The following is a 16,672-nucleotide window of genomic DNA, read 5'->3' as shown; positions in this document are numbered from 1 at the left end:
ATAAATAAAACTGTCTTCACAAATCAGCAACTCTCCATGCCATTCTATTCCTCAAACTTTTCCTCATTTTAGCTTAGTTCCTTTGAGGGGCATAGAATCAGTCTTTCTAGAGATTCAGGTATACAAATATCAGGATGTATTTAAGACAAGGGAGTATGTTGCTGATGAGTTACTAGTCCATCTCCTGATCATACTTTTAATTAGCTATATTATGACGGCACATTTGAAGAATTCTTCAAGTAATTCATCTGATAGTTTTGAATGGTACTTGAAGATAAAGAGTTCTTTTACTTTCTGTAAATATTCAATATACTGTCTTTTTCAGGGTATTAACTTAAAATATATTAAGATTATTTTTATTTATCTCTAATAAGAACCCTGGCAGATTACTTTACTCTCTACTTCAAACCCCATGTTATTTATACTCCCACAAGGAGACAAATGCTGAGAACATTTCTCCTGCTTTTCAGGAGTCCAATGGCAGAGAATCCACAGTGAACCATAATTTTATAGCAAATCAGCCAATGCCAGGACATCATTCCCTGGTGAATACAACAGGCACCACGAGCTTTGGGGAACTGACTTTAACCACATCACTGTTAAACAAGTATTGCCATCTACTAAATAGACTTCGTTATGATTGGGAATCTTTTGGTCCTGTACACATTTGTGTTTTTCATGTACTGATTCCCCATATAGTGTGGTTAAAAATAATTGGCCTGCTGTTAGTACAAAGCCCAACATCATAAAATCCTGAGTTAAAGGTGGTCTTTAATAAACTCTTCTTTCATGGAAAATATAGTAGTACAATGCCATTTTTGGGAGGTAGTAGATGTATGGTTAACAATGGCGCTGGGGTTAAATTGTGTGAGTTTGAATTTCAGCTCTTTCATTTAATAGCTCTTGAGTATTTGGGTGTGCTATTTAGCCTCCAAATGATTCAGTTTCCTCATCTGTGAAATTGGAATAGTGAAATAAACTAATGTATAGAATTTTTGTGAGGATTAAATGAGATATTTCATTAAATATCTTAGAACAATTTTGTCAATACTTAAATAATTAGCTATTATTTTAATATTATTATCATTTTATACCATAATATTGTTAATATGTAAAATAATTACATATGCAAATTACTTATAATTTCTTAAAAGCATACATTAAACATTTAACAAATAATTTGTATTGTTCTTTTATACAAATGCAGCAAAGAAACTTTTTATTGTTGCAATATAAATAAGTTCAACAAAATGAAGCAATTTCTGATTTTGAGGACATATCTCTCTAGTTAAATAGAAATTACAAAAGTAGCCATGGCATTTAACACACAGGCAGACAATTCATATCCCCAAAATAATGTTATGCAAAATTATCTGTTTCACAATGAAAGTGACATATAATTTGTCCTCTCCCTGACTGTGAATGCAAGAACATAGAGAGGCCCCAAAGTCTTTCCACCTCAATGTTATATGTCATAAATAAGTAATGGATATTGAATGTATCCTAACATATAAACAACCATAACACTGGCCAAGATATATGAAGCACATCAGACATTGGAAAATAAACGGTACAGAATTGTAAAGCTTTGTGACAAAGAAAACAATAGGTCAACCACATGTTCATCCAGGCTTTCTGTCTGACAACCCTTTATAAACTCAGACAGTTGAATGCAAATTTGAAGCAGCTCCTTCCTTACTAGAGGGAGAGAGCAGGGCTCTGATTTCAGATAGACTGACATAGATCAAAACTTAGGGCAACTACTAGATAAGAAGAGGTGGCAGAAGGAAGAAGTCCTAGAAATCTGCTTATGTGTCTACTGAGTTTTTCCCCAAATACTAAACGGTTGATTCACAGGGCAAGATTCAAAAAACTTTACAAAAGAACAACACTGGGGGAAAGGAATAGGCTACAAGTTGAATGGGGGTTCTGGATCTCATGTAACATGGAGATGCATTGGAGTTTGAACAATGTAGAGTAGAGAGATCTCCTTGAGTACATTGGACATTGATTTGAACCCTCTTTGGGGGTTGTTGTGTAGAGAGGCCACACCACATGAGTAGTACTATATGGTAGAAGGCTAAAATTAAAATTCAATATTATGAGACACCTTGATATCTGAAACTGATCTAAGTAACTTTGGAAAATAGTGTTTGAGCACTGTAAGTTTCAATACGAAAAGAACTGTACATTGTAATTGAGTTGGTAAATTTGTTTCCAACCTGAGTGTGGATTAACAGTTTTGAAACAGAGATTAACTGATGAGAAAATAAATTATAAAAAGCAGGATCCAGATTTTGACTGCCAGGAAAAAATTAAAAATAAAATAATGAGTAATATTTTTAGAGTGATATAAGAAAAAAAATGTTCAATTCATAATTCTAATTCAGTAAAAATTTTCTTCATAATTGAAGAAGAAATAAAGATTTTTCAGATGAGCAAAACTGCACTAAAAATAAATGCTGAACAAACTTTCTAAGGTTGAAAAGAAAGGATACCAGGTAAAATTTGAACCTATGTTAAGGAACACAGAGTATTATATACAGCAAACGTGATAGTAAATATAATTTTCTCATTTAATAATTTATTTGCATGCAAATCATGACATATCCATAAAATGAAATATTATTCAATAATAAAAATAAATAATATACAAACTACATGGAAGGATCTCAATATGGTCCTACTGAGTGATAAAAGGAAGGCCAAAAGCAATAAAGGGCATATACCTTATAAATACATTTACTTTAAGTTCTAGAAAGTTGAAAACTAGTCTGTATTAACAAAATCATCTGAGTACATGAGACAGATTGAATGGGCAAACGTGTTAGTGAAGGAGAACAAAAGGTCAACAGGAAAGTTATGGGGTGACAGATAAGTTGATTACCTTAATTGTGATAATAATTCCATGGAGGTATGCATATGTAAATTTTATCAAATTATATACTGTAAACATATGTACAATTTATTGTATTTCAATTATATCTTAATAGCTGTGAAAATTAAGATAAAACCTTAATAAATGAACACACATAAAGCATTCTAAGAACATAAAAGAGGATTACCGGATGCAACATACTATGGTAGGAGGGTAGCAAAATGTCTCAATGCATTGAGACTAGATTTATATTTGTGTTTAGGAGAAGTGGGGGAGGTAGAGGATTGTCAAAGGAAGAAGAACATCAGACATTGCAGGCAGTTATAAGATGAACTAATGGTCACACACCAGTAACTGCAGAGTGTTCATGGAACACTTCAACTATTTTGTGTTTCTGGAATGTAAAAATGAAGGCCAGGTCTGTTGAGAGATGAAATCAATTTAGGATGGTTGTATTTGCCATGGTTAAAAATTTCATCTGTCTAAGCTCCACTTAAAGCTTATCACTTCAAAATCTCACCGAACAAATGAACCCACCACCCTATTTGTTCTAACCATAAAATTTGCTGTCTGCTATCAAAGTAACTGTGACATACTGGAGAATTGTATGTTTATAAGCCTATTTCCCTTAATTATTTAAACTTTTCTTGCTGAGAAAAAAACATTCTATTTTTTTTTCTTTATACTTGGAATAGGAGGTGGCACAGTATAGGTGAATAAATGTTTTCAAAGTGTGACTATTTACGAGGGAAGCAAAATATTTCTTTTCATCTTTCCATCATAATAACTTTACAATACAGTTTGACCTAAAGCATTAGCACTTAAATGAAAGTCTTACTAGACCTATTATTTTTATATTCTTAATAGAGCAATTTCATCAGAGAAGTTAGATGAAAATTTAGTCCAGAAAATAAGAAACCATGACACATTAAGGAAATCAATTTGTCTATCTCTGGTTCATCAGAGTCAGTTAATTCTTATAAAATAGCCTTTCAGAATGTGTACTTGGCTTATTTTTTTGCTTTCCTAAAGGATTAAGGAAATTGAATTATACATGGAGTCTTTTATTAAAAAATTATAGAATCTCAGTAGCTGATGAGAGCACAGAATTCTCCTCCTCCTCCTCCTCCTCCTCCTCCTCCTCCTCTTCCTCCTCCTCCTCCTCCTCCTCCTCCTCCTCCTCCTCCTCCTCCTCCTCCTCCTCCTCCTCCTCCTCCTCCTCCTCCTCCTCCTCCTCCTTCTTCTTCTTCTTCTTCTTCTTCTTCTTCTTCTTCTTCTTCTTCTTCTTCTTTTTGAAACAGAATCTTACTCTGTTGCCCAGGCTAGAGTACCATGGTGTCAGCCTAGCTCACAGCAACCTCAAACTCCTGGGCTCAAACGATCCTCCTGCCTCAGCCTCCCAGAGTGCTAAGATTACAGGCATGAACCACTGCATCCAGCAGAATTCTTAATGCATGTATTATGAAGTGAGGGGCAGTGAATTAACTTCATTCAGAGAGCTAGAGTATTGGAGGTTCTGTCCACCTTTCATATGTAATGTAGCTTAAAGAAATACCAAGCTGACGATATTTATGTTGTGAGACACTGTATTGCAGTAATTAAAACTTTTATCTTTAAAATCAATTTTGAAGTATTTATATTTGGTTTATATTTTCCAGTATAATCTGCATTTATATTTTTTATGCAAATCAGAATAAAACACATTTTGATTTTATGCATTTGCTAAATTTTTTGAAAGTACAACTAAGTGATGCCTTGTTGAGCCTAACTTTGTAGGATTCTAGGTGGGTTTTTTGGTACAGATTTTAGATGTTATTGAATTCTACTCTAACAATATGCTTGATTGTAAATGCAAATAATATTCTCTTAAGAGGCCATAATTTCCCCTTATAATATAACCTTAGAATTTTAAGGTTGAGGTTGACTTTTATAGGATGAGAAGTGTGTTTTTTCCTATTGAACAGGGATGGTTCTGATGGCTGGGGAAAAATATCAAGTTGTACTTCAGTCAGTGTTTTTGAATAATTGATTGACTGATGGATCAGATGGAACCTATATCCTGCTTTCTCTCTGAGATGTGTTCAATTAGCATGTCTTTCTTTAGAATTGAGGCAACCCACCAATATTTTATACCTGTGACTCAGAGCTTTTGGGGGTGGAACATCTTTAGAATGTGTACCCGAATCTCTTTGGTTTTGACAGTGTAGACAATTGGGTTGAGCATTGGAGGCACAAGAAAGTGCAGATAGGAGAGAAGCATATATACCTGAGCTGGTAGCTTCTTTTTACCAAAACGATGGATCATGGATAGGCTAACGAGTGGTGTATAGAAGAGTAGTACTGCACATACATGGGAAATGCAGGTGTTGAAAGCTTTGAGCCGCTGAGTGTTGGACGCAATGCTCAATACTGTCTTTAAGATCAGCACATAAGAGAGGAGAATGAGTACAGCATCCAACCCCAGTGTGGAGAGCATGACGAAGAGCCCAAAGCTACTGTTCACAAGAATGCTGGAAGTGGCCAGCCTTAGAACATCAGGATGAATGCAGTAGGAGTGAGACAGAGCATTCACAGGCTGGAATTGCAGCCTTCCAAGAAGCACAGGCAGGGGCAAATGGAGCACAGCACTGTGGGTCACAATGGCCAGCCCAATGGCCCCGATGCGCCTGGTTGTGAGAATGGTGGCATAGCGTAGGGGCTCTCGGATAGCCACACAGCGATCAAAAGCCATGGCCAACAGAACAGCTGATTCAATGACTGAGAAAGTGTGGATGAAGAAGAGTTGCATAAAGCAGGCTGTGGCTCCTATCTTTCTCTGGCCCAGGAGAAAGACAGCTACCATTGAAGGCAGTGTAGAAGCTGAGAGGCCCAGGTCAGCCACAGAAAGCATGGACAGGAAGAGGTACATGGGTGTCTGGAGACTGGATACAGACTTGACAATGTACAGTATGGTGACATTGCCTATCACAGAAAGAACATAAATGGAACAGATAGGAATAGCTGTCCAGCAATGAGCAGTCTCCAGTCCTGGAAGATCCATCAATATGAAGAAAAAACTGCTAGCATTATTGTTGTTAGGAGTTGCCATAACTCTGGGGAGGAATTGCCTTAGGAAAACTGTAAAATAAGCAAAAAGCTATTTTTTCACGGCATTTTTTATCATCTCATCTCATATAACACCCATTACTCTGGTATGCAAAGTAACATTGCCATTCCTCTTCACACAGTATTATAACCCATTTCTTCAGAGGTTTTTACTATGAAACATTTCTGACCCTCTTAGTGGTTTGCTCTAGTTTTCAATAGCATATTTAGGCCATTCAAATAAAAAAAACTTTCTTCCTCATCTTTAAGACATTTCAAAATTTGAGAACTACAAAGATCAATCTCATGTTGAGAACAGAAGACCTATGTGCATGACCTAGATTATTTTTAGTCCTAAAATATAAGCAGGTTTCTTAAAAAACTCAGACAGGGAGAATCATTTTTAATGGTTGCTTGAGAATTAGGGTGTGAAGTATGGGGAATAAATACCTATTCTGAACTCCTGCTATTACCAGATATATAATTGTTTGCTTTGTTTTGAAAGGGGTCCAGGATATCATAAGTAAAAACTGTGACAGGAAGACATCAGGACAGTTTTGGGCTTAATGTATATGCTTAATTGATTTAAATTTCTTTCGAGTCTTTGCTGCAAGATACTTCCTAAAAATGTTAGTATAGCTGGTATTAGATATATGAGAGGAAGAAGGTAAAGACTAGAAAATATTTATGTTTGAAAACAAACATAAATATTTATGTTTGGAAACAAAATATAAAGTCATTTACTGAGCTCATGGCTATGTGCTCAGTGTTACTAACACAGTCATAGACAATATATAGCTTCTGCCTTTCAAAGTCTCACATTCCCTTGGTAAAACATACAGAATCTATATAAACTAGTATAAACTATATAAACAGGAGAACTTTTACTCTTGGACAAATAAAATATCCCAACTGTGAATCTATACCCTACTCTGTACAACTCACCTTTCTAAAGAAGGATCCCGGGTGCCATCAGGAACCCTTATTAAGGAGAAGAATTAAGTATGAAATATGAATGCGTAGAATTCAAAGGAAGTTTTGGTCTTATATCTAAATTTCACTTTAAATGATTATCTCTTTAAATGATTATATGCTCAATATATCAGAAACATTTTCTTCTAAAATGGCAATCTCAACCTCTACCTGGGAAGTCTATTATGTAGCACCTATGACAGATAGAACAATCTTCATCACATTCTAATCCTTTTCCACCAACCAATTCTAATGCAGCACCATAAGGTCATAAAGAACATATATGATCACCCTTCTACATGTTAACTGTTAGTGTAAGGAAAACCCAAAGTAGAAATTATGTGAAGGTTAAGCAAAGGTGTCAAAATTTAAACAAGTATGAACAGTAAACAAATATTGGCAATAATTATAGGACAAGTGGCAGAAGAAGAAGACTCATAGCCACTGATAAAGAATATAAGAAGTAGAGGCAGGTCTATCAGATTTGATAATAGAGCATGAAGAGAAAGAATATCTGAGTTTTTGTTGTGAATTGTTAAAACTTGGCATGTAAATAGCCAAATTTTGATAGATCAAAGTTATCAGAATAACAGGAATTTACCTGTGTTATTTGTGGGAACCAGTTATGAAGAGAGAGAGGTATTCCTAGGAAACTGAGCCATGGTCCTTAGTGTTTAAGAACTCAGTAGATACAATCAAACAGAGGTCGGAAGCGTGTATTCGCCTATTTCTCCCAGTGATTTCCACTTCTGTGTGTGAAGAAATGAGGGAATTGTTCCTTCCACATGAACCTTTGACAAGATGTTTTAATTCACAAAGTGAGCAGTGAAATTACTATGTTCTTTATTTGAGCTTTGCCAAAAAACTCACGAAAATATGTTGATTTTTAAGGCCATTTATCCAAATTGATGCTGTAACATCCCTAAAAAAAAATGAAATTACATGTCTCAGAAAATAATTCATTCAATTGTGATATTTAAGTAATTGCAGAATCTACTTTTTTCCAAAGGCATTTGTGCGTGTTAGAGAAGCATTATAAGCTCAACTGAGTATCTAGATTTTAGCTGTGTTTAATCATTCCAGCCTGAATTCTTGTCTGATTAAATGAGCCACATGAATATTCCCTTTAATATCACTGTCTTAAAAGGATTTTTGTATGTTTAGTGTCTAGTCATTAATGTTTAGTAACAAGCAATAATACAACTATAAGATAGATCTTCATGTGGAGAAGAGATTCACATTATAACCAAATTTGTTTATACAGAAATGCCAAAATGACAAGAGTTAGCAAGGAGTAGAAGACAACCTCTTTAGAAAAAGGGAGATGCATACTTCTTCCTTCCTAAGTATCCCATCTTAAGCTCTGAGTGGATGACATTTTGTTGAACAATGCCTGGTATTTGAAGAAGGTTGTGTAACTCTTACAAATTCTAGGTTGTTTGTTTCAAAAAATGGTTAGCAAAATGCCTTTATGCCCAGCTACCCAGGAGGCTGAGATCGGAAGATTGCTTGAGCCCAGGAGTTTGAGATCATCCTGGGAAATATAGCAGGACCCCATCTTCCAAAAAACAAAAAAAGTAATGCCTAATTTTCTGAGACAAATTACTATATTGCCCATATCTTAGATGACTTTTTAGCTACACGCTTGCTAATAGTACTAAAGCTACAAAAATGGAATCCTGGAGTTTCTTGTGTTGCCTTGAAAAGCACTACATAAACTAAATTCTCTGAAGAACTTTCTTCAGAGATTAAATGTAGATCTATTGTTTTAAAATGAACTTACAGCCTAAGATAAATATTATTAGTCCCTTAAACTATTCCTTGTAAGGCAAAATCTCCATATACATCTTTATCTTGGAAATCTCATTGGCAGCTATTTGGTGTTCTCTTTTACAATATCATACGAAAATTAGAAAACATATTTCTAGTTTTCTTTTTTTCATTTTCTCCTTCCTCTCTCCTTCCCTTCTTTCCTTATACCCTTCCTTTCCTTTCTTTCTTACATCAATTATTTATCAATTATCTAATATATGTACTATGCATAAATGCTATTTGACTTGCAGTTGATCTTAAACCCCAAAGACAAGAATTAAGTGATTGTTGGGTGAGGAAAGAGTGGTCAGAGATTGAAAATTATAGAATATGTCATAGAATAGGATTAAAGGTGCTTCCAACCTCCAACAAGTGTCCTTTCTACCTCAGAGATCCTTATACAGAGTTTGCAACCATATTTTGAATAACTAATGGCTTCACTTGACTCCCATTCCAGGTACATATACAACATGGTTTGGCCTAACCTAGCCGAAGGTGTTTCCATCATTCACTCACCAAACTGAGGACAGAGACACACCTCTGTGGATGGTGGTGCAGCTTGCGCCCCCGTGAGGCTGCTTGCCTTGAACATAACGCCAAGTGAGCAGGTTTATAAATCCCTGGTTCTTGCTCTCCTAGGAAGCCTGCATCTAATCCCTGTGGCACAGGCTATTAGAGCAGCATTAAAAGTGCATGTGCCATCCAGAGCTGGCTATTGCTAACTCATTGTGGATCTTTGCTTGCTTTCCAGAATAATACATGGTATAATCTCAGAACATATAACCAGTTTTGCTTCAGGCTTCCCTTCTTCTGTTCCCAGACTAGGACTGTCTTCATTACTCAGAGATAGAAGTTATCCCATAAACCCTAGCTGTACCGGCCCAAGAAACACCTTACATCACATTCAGAACTCTAAAACATATAATCACTTATATCCTTCAAACAAAGCATGCCCTCTCTCCCAATCCAGCAGTTTTCACTTATATTGTACATATGCTGGAACTTGGAGTGGAATATTTATAGCACTGTTCCTATGAATGATAATATTCATAGCTGTTCTCCAAGATAAATTCATTTTTCACTGATTGGTCTTCATTATGATGAGATATGCCTTTCTTAGCATACGGCTTACTTTTTTGCTAGCATTCTCTCTTCTCCTTCCTTCACCCTCCTTGAAGCGAGTTCTGATTCTCTAAAGAATGATATTAAAGTGTTGGAGAGATGAAAAATGATTCATCAGGAGCATGTTCAGTGTGTCTGGGGTTTTTTTGTTTGTTTTTGGAGCTGAAAAAAGAGTGATAGAAGATATACATTCTGGATGCAGTAGGTGTGAAGCTGGACAGAAATGGCCTGGGGAATTGAGGTAGGGACCAAGTCAGGAATGAGGCACAGAAGACATCTCAGGTGAACCCTGACCATGCACTAGTTCAGTTATTCTCTTGGAGGATTCACGCTACTCAATGTAAGGTTATACTCATGGCTAAGATTTAATATTGAAAAGGACACTATGCAGGATCACCAGTAAAAAGATATACATAGGCGACATCTAGCAGGGGCAGTCTTCCTAGAAATTTTCCTGGATCTGCAATGGTTGTGCCAGCTGTGAACCTTAGAGACACATGACAGATGTCTCTCACCATGGAATCCTGCTTGAGTTACAAAGTTTAGAGTTCTTAAAGGGAGATCTGTCATGTGACCAGCAAGTATAGACCCCTTACCAGGGAACAAGTGTGCATAGTAAATTTTATGTTTACTTTACACATGGTCTCAACCTGGTTCATCTTGAAGGGCTGCTCTGAGCACAGATAATATGTCATTACTCAGAAACTAATATTTCAGAGACTTATTTCTCAGAGTTTGATAAAGGTCATCTACATGGCTACAAAGACAAGCACTGCTGCACTAATTCTTTATTTGTAGGCATCTCCTATGACTTTCAGAAATATGCCATGCCCCCACTGGAAATATGTTAGAATTCAGCGTGTATGAAACATGCCTATTTTCTAATGTGGCCTAAGAATAATTTTGATCCCAGGTGACAACAAATATGCTCATTATATACACATAGACACATATACATTAAATACAATGAAACAAGGAAGGAAAAGATAAACAATAAACTCAGATTTGTTTGGTTACCTTTAAAAATTTAGTTTAAGGTCTCTGGTTCAGTGATATACACAGAAATAATTTGAATTTATTGCAACCTCTTTTACTTAAAACAATCTGACTCCTGTGTAGTAAAACATTATAATTTAACAAAACCAAGTGGAAAAGTATATGATGTTTGTTTTATTATTTCCTACATATTTTATGTGTTTGAAGCATTTTCTAATAATAGTAATGATAATATGTAAATAAAAGAGAAAGAGAAAATGAGTTAGAGTCAGGATTAAAGAATTACATATATCAAGAGGTTAATCAAAAGGTGATAGTTTATTCTTCTTTGAATAAAGGAGATTACAGTTTTTTGAGATCATAAGAAATAATTTGATGGTAGAAATAGAAATAAGTAACTTTATGTATGTGAAATTGAAGGGAGGGTATGGTGTGAAATACAAGTGATTTAAAAAGAGTCATCAATGTCCGTCAATGTTCAAAATGTTACAGCTGTTTATTACTGATAGAGCCAACATGTATTATAGCAGTATGTTGCTAGCACTAAGAAACTACATGAGTTAGCAATCATTAATTTATAGTCATTCCAGTATGGAAATTCTAGTGTTATTCTTAATTAGGACACAAAAATACAAGAATAGAAAATATAAAGATATTTAAATTGATACCAAAGTTAAGATTAGACTTTAAAGGTATAAAATTAGGAGGCATGAATATTGAGTTTTTTTTCATGGAGTATGTGTGGTCCAAAGCAAATATGAGAGATAATTAAATAATGATGATTATCATAGATTTATAGAAGGTGAGGGGTGGAAGGACTGCAACTATTAATAGAGGGTTCAAGGCCAAAGGCAAAGAGCTGTGAAGTTGAAGAGTAAGCACGTTTGAAAGACAGAACCTTATGCTACACATTGACACACTGAATTTGAAGATTATACCTTGTATAAATGATGACTTTCAGATTCTGGCTACTAATAGGGATGTTTTTGTTTTGTTTTGTTTTTTTGTTTCTTACTTCTTTTTTTTTTTTCGGCATATTATGGGGGTACAGATTTTAAGGTTTCAATAAATGCCCATTTCCCCCCTCCCCCCAAAAGTCTGAGTCTCCATCATGACCATCCCCTAGATGGTGCACATCTCTCTCATTATGTATGTATATACCCGCCCCCCGCCCCCTCCCAGCTGCCCAATACCCTATTACTGTAGTACCTATGTGTCCACTTAGATGCTACTCAGTTAATACCAGTTTGCTGGAGAATATATCTGGTGCTTGTTTTTCCATTCTTGGGATACTTCACTTAGTAGTATAGGATCCAGCTCTAACCAGGAAAATATAAGATGTGCTATATCACCATTGTTTCTTAGAGCTGAATAGTACTCCATGGTATACATATACCACATTTTATTAATCCATTCTTGGATTGATGGGCACTTGGGCTGTTTCCACAGCCTTGCAATTATGAATTGTGCTGCTATAAACATTCGAGTGCAGGTGTCTTTTTTATAGAGTGTCATTGGATCATTTGGATCATTGCTAGATGCCTAGCAATGGGATTGCTGGATCAAATGGTAGATTCACTTGTATTGCTTTAAGGTATCTCCATATTGCTTTCCACAGAGGTTGAACTAGTTTGCAGTCCCACCAGCAGTGTAGGAGTGTTCCTCTCTCTCCGCAACCACGCCAGCATTTATTGTTTGGAGATTTTTTGATAAAGGCCATTCTCACTGGGGTTAAGTGATATCTCATTGTGATTTTGATTTGCATTTCCCTGATGATTAGAGATGTTGAGCATTTTTTCATATGTTTGTTGGCCATTCTTCTGTCTTCTTTAGAAAAGTTTATGTTCAAGTCCTTTGCCCACATTTTAATGGGGTTATTTGATTTTTTCTTCCTGATTTTCGTAAGTTCTAAGTATATTCTAGTTATCAGTCCCTTATCGGATGCATAGGATGCAAAAATTTTCTCCCATTCTGTAGGTTGTCTGTTTATTTTCATGACTATTTCTTTGGCTGTGCAGAAGCTTTGTAGTTTCATCATGTCCCATTTATTTATTTTTGTTGCTGCTGTGATTGCCTTTGGGGACTTCTTCATAAACTCTTTGCCCAGGCCGATGTCTAGGAGAGTGTTTCCAACTTTTCCCTCTAGAGTTCTAATAGTTTCATACCTTAGGTTTAAGTCTGTTATCCAGCGTGAGTTGGTTTTTGTGAGAGGTGAAAGGTGTGGGTCCTGTTTTAGCCTTCTACAGGTGGCTATCCAGTTTTCCCAGCACCATTTATTGAAAAGGGATTCTTTTCCCCAGCGTATGTTTTTGTCTACTTTGTCAAAGATTAGATGGCTATATGAGGATGGTTTTATATCAGGATTCTCACATCTGTTCCACTGGTCAATATTCCTATTTTTGTGCCAATACCATATTGATTTATTTACTACAGCTTTGTGGTATAGTTTGATATCTGGCATATTAATGCCTCCCATTTTGTTTTTGTTGCCTAGAATTGCTCTTGATATTTGGGGTCTTCTTTGGTTCCATAAGCTTTTGACAAAATTCAACACCTTTTCATGATATGAACATTTAAGAAAATAGGCATAGAAGAGACATACCTAAAAATGATACAAGCCATATATGACAGACCCATAGCCAACATCATACTGAATGGGGAAAAATTGAAATCATTCCCACTTAGAACTGGAACCAGACAAGGCTGCCCACTATCTCCACTTCTGTTCAACATAGTGCTGGAAGTCTTGGCTACAGCAATCAGACAGGAAAATGGAATCAAAGGTATCCAAATAGGGGCAGAAGAGATCAAACTTTCACTGTTTGCTGATGATATGATATTGTATCTAGAAAACCCCAAAGATAAAACCAAGAAACTCCTGGAACTGATCAATGAATTTAGTAAAGTCTCAGGATACAAAATCAATACACTGAAATCAGAGGCATTTATATACGCCAACAACAATCTAATTGAGAACCAAATCAAAGACTCAATTCCCTTCACAATAGCAACAAAGAAATTAAAGTACCTAGGAATATACTTAACCAAGGACGTAAAAGACCTCTACAGGGAGAACTATGAAACACTGAGGAAGGAAATAGCAGAGGATGTAAACAGATGGAAATCCATACCATGCTCATGGATCGGCAGACTCAATATCATCAAAATGTCTATACTACCCAAACTGATCTACAGATTCAATGCAATACCTATTAAAATCCCATCAGCATTCTTCACAGATATAGAAAAAATCATTTTATGCTTCGTATGGAACCAAAGGAGACCCCGAATATCAAGAGTAATAGGGATGTTGATACAGTGACTTTAGGTAGTGATTGTTGACATTTTAAAATCATCGTTTTATAGTTTTTTTCAATACCAGATATTAGCTATTCATGTGTTTATCTGTTTCATTCTTATGACCCCCTTCTTACATCATGAAGAAAGCAAACAACATCAAGAAAGCAAACTACATTTGAGAGAAAGAATTTTGATGAATTCACAGTACATTTATGACTCTTCAAAAGGTTAAGGATAAAGTAGATAATTACTAAATAACCATCATCCTATCAAACATATATAAGTAATATAAAAATTATGCTTTTCATTCTTTACAAGATGAACTTTTAGAATCTAAATTTTTTTTTTTTTTTTTTTTGAGACAGAGTCTCACTTTGTTGTCCAGGCTAGAGTGAGTGCCGTGGCGTCAGCCTAGCTCACAGCAACCTCAAACTCCTGGGCTCGAGCGATCCTTCTGCCTCAGCCTCCCGAGTAGCTGGGACTACAGGCATGCGCCACCATGCCCGGCTAATTTTTTATATATATATATCAGTTGGCCAATTAATTTCTTTCTATTTATAGTAGAAACGGGGTCTCACTCTTGCTCAGGCTGGTTTTGAACTCCTGACCTTGAGCAATCTGCCCGCCTCGGCCTCCCAGAGAGCTAGGATTACAGGCGTGAGCCACCGCGCCCGGCCAAGAATCTAAATTTTTCTCACCAAAATGTATGAACCTTTGGACTGAAAAGTAATGAAAATACTTTAATATTTCAAAATTTTAATTCACTAAAGAATTTTTTTTCAATATATATTTATTCAAGGCATAGAATAAAGTTTTGAAGTTTATTCAGCCTAATATCCCATGTAATTCAAAAGAGTCAGTGGTCAAGCAGAGCCTTTTGGGGCAAGCTCTTGGCTTCATGAAGCAGTCTCTGTTTGGATAGCACTTACTCTGCAACTAATCTCTTGCATAATATTCTCAAACATCAAAAATATTTGGTGACATGATTATTTATCATAGTTTTGGAGCTGTTTCACACATTTTGTATGTGGCACTTTGAAAATAAACCATTTAGGCAAGGTGCTATTGGGGATAAATTAGCAACTGTGAGAATAAAATGACAATAATGATTATAATCATAAAGATTGTAAAGTTGATAATAAATAAATGGGAAAATGAAAAGTGTGCCAAGAGTTTCACCAGGCACTTCCTTTGGTCTGTGATCTATATTTCAATGTAAGCCAGAAATCTTTTTTATTTTCATTACAGTAAAAATACATTGACTGTTTACTCTCAAGTATGTATATATAGTAGGTGGCAACATATGGTGTCAATGCAAGGTAGGGGAGGAGTTTTATCAATAAGAATGTCTCAAAGAAAAATCTGGCTGATAGATAACTTGCAGAGGGGTCCACTGATAAATAGAAACAGAATGCTTATAAAAATACAAGTAACATTAAAATGAGGACAATGATATTAACTGTGACACATAAAAAATCATAACATGGAAAGATACAGGTGTACATATTTTAAAATGATATATAAATATAGACATATTTAAAGTTGAAATGTGTTAACAACTTTATGATTAATAGAGACATTTTAAATACAGCAGCATATCATTGTACTTAAGTTAGCCTAATATACCTGTCCTTATACAGTGTCATCTGAGTCATCTAATTTAGGAGAGGATATAAATTACCCTCAACACGATGTTTGTTGTACACATAAGAGAGATAAGTTTTGGGATAAATAATTCAACAAACTTCATTAGTTATAAGGATGCCAAGTAGTTTTATGTCCATAATTGCAAAATTATGGCTCTCTCTAAGATCAGGTCAAGGATGCCACTATTACTTCTATCCATGGATAAGAGAAGACTAAGATATGAAAACAATTATTTTGCTTTGTTAGCAGCTTAGAAAAGAATTTCTTATCCTCACACTCCAACAACTTCACCATTTTTTACAACTTGCTTTATATAAGCAATCTCACAAGAATTAATGAACCCAACTTTATCTAACTGAGCTAGGAAAACCCTTATGTCCTACTCTCCATAACTATCCCAATCTATGTTTGCTCTATAAGAAGTCACAACTTATTTGGTATGAAGAACTATGAAAAGACAATGAAGAGATTTTCTTATATATGTACAATTTATTTAAATAATAATGTAATGAATGGGCAGTTATTGAATTTAAATGATGCATAAACATGACATAAAGTCTAATTAAGTATTTGTCCTTTAGAAAGCAGAAGAGTAAACCACAGCCCATGTTTTGTAAAATAAACTCTGACATAAAACTATCATTTGATCTGAAAGGCAATTGTAAAAGGAAAATTTACCTGATAAATTTAAATAACACCTACAGTTGAAAGAGAAAACGATAGGCTGTGCAATTTGCAAAACTAAAAATTACTGGAACCTATTTCTTTGTCACTAGATTTGCATAGAAATAGACATGAAACACTATTTTAGATAGAAGAGTTGGATTAATGGCCTCTTAGTGTAATATTATTTTCCAATAT

At 35.3% G+C, this 16,672-nt stretch overlaps 1 protein-coding gene across 1 annotated transcript; it reads right to left on the bottom strand.

Moving 5' to 3' along the window:
* Positions 1-5,018: 5,018 nt before the first annotated feature.
* On the bottom strand, positions 5,019-5,966 carry LOC109730717 (olfactory receptor 51G2-like). The gene has a single exon (XM_020286836.1). The coding sequence runs from the start codon at positions 5,964-5,966 to the stop codon at positions 5,019-5,021; it is 948 nt and encodes a 315-aa protein (XP_020142425.1).
* Between the last annotated feature and the right edge of the window lie 10,706 nt (positions 5,967-16,672).

The sequence above is a fragment of the Microcebus murinus genome, chromosome 4, assembly GCF_040939455.1.
Source record: "Microcebus murinus isolate Inina chromosome 4, M.murinus_Inina_mat1.0, whole genome shotgun sequence".
Lineage (NCBI taxonomy): Eukaryota > Metazoa > Chordata > Mammalia > Primates > Cheirogaleidae > Microcebus > Microcebus murinus.
Note: the sequence above shows the minus strand (reverse complement) of the source record. Positions and strands in the feature narration are given on the sequence as shown.

Coding starts and splice junctions, on each gene's coding strand:
- LOC109730717 (XM_020286836.1), bottom strand. CDS start 5,966: ATGGCAACTCCTAACAACAATAATGCTAGCAGTTTTTTCTTCATATTG.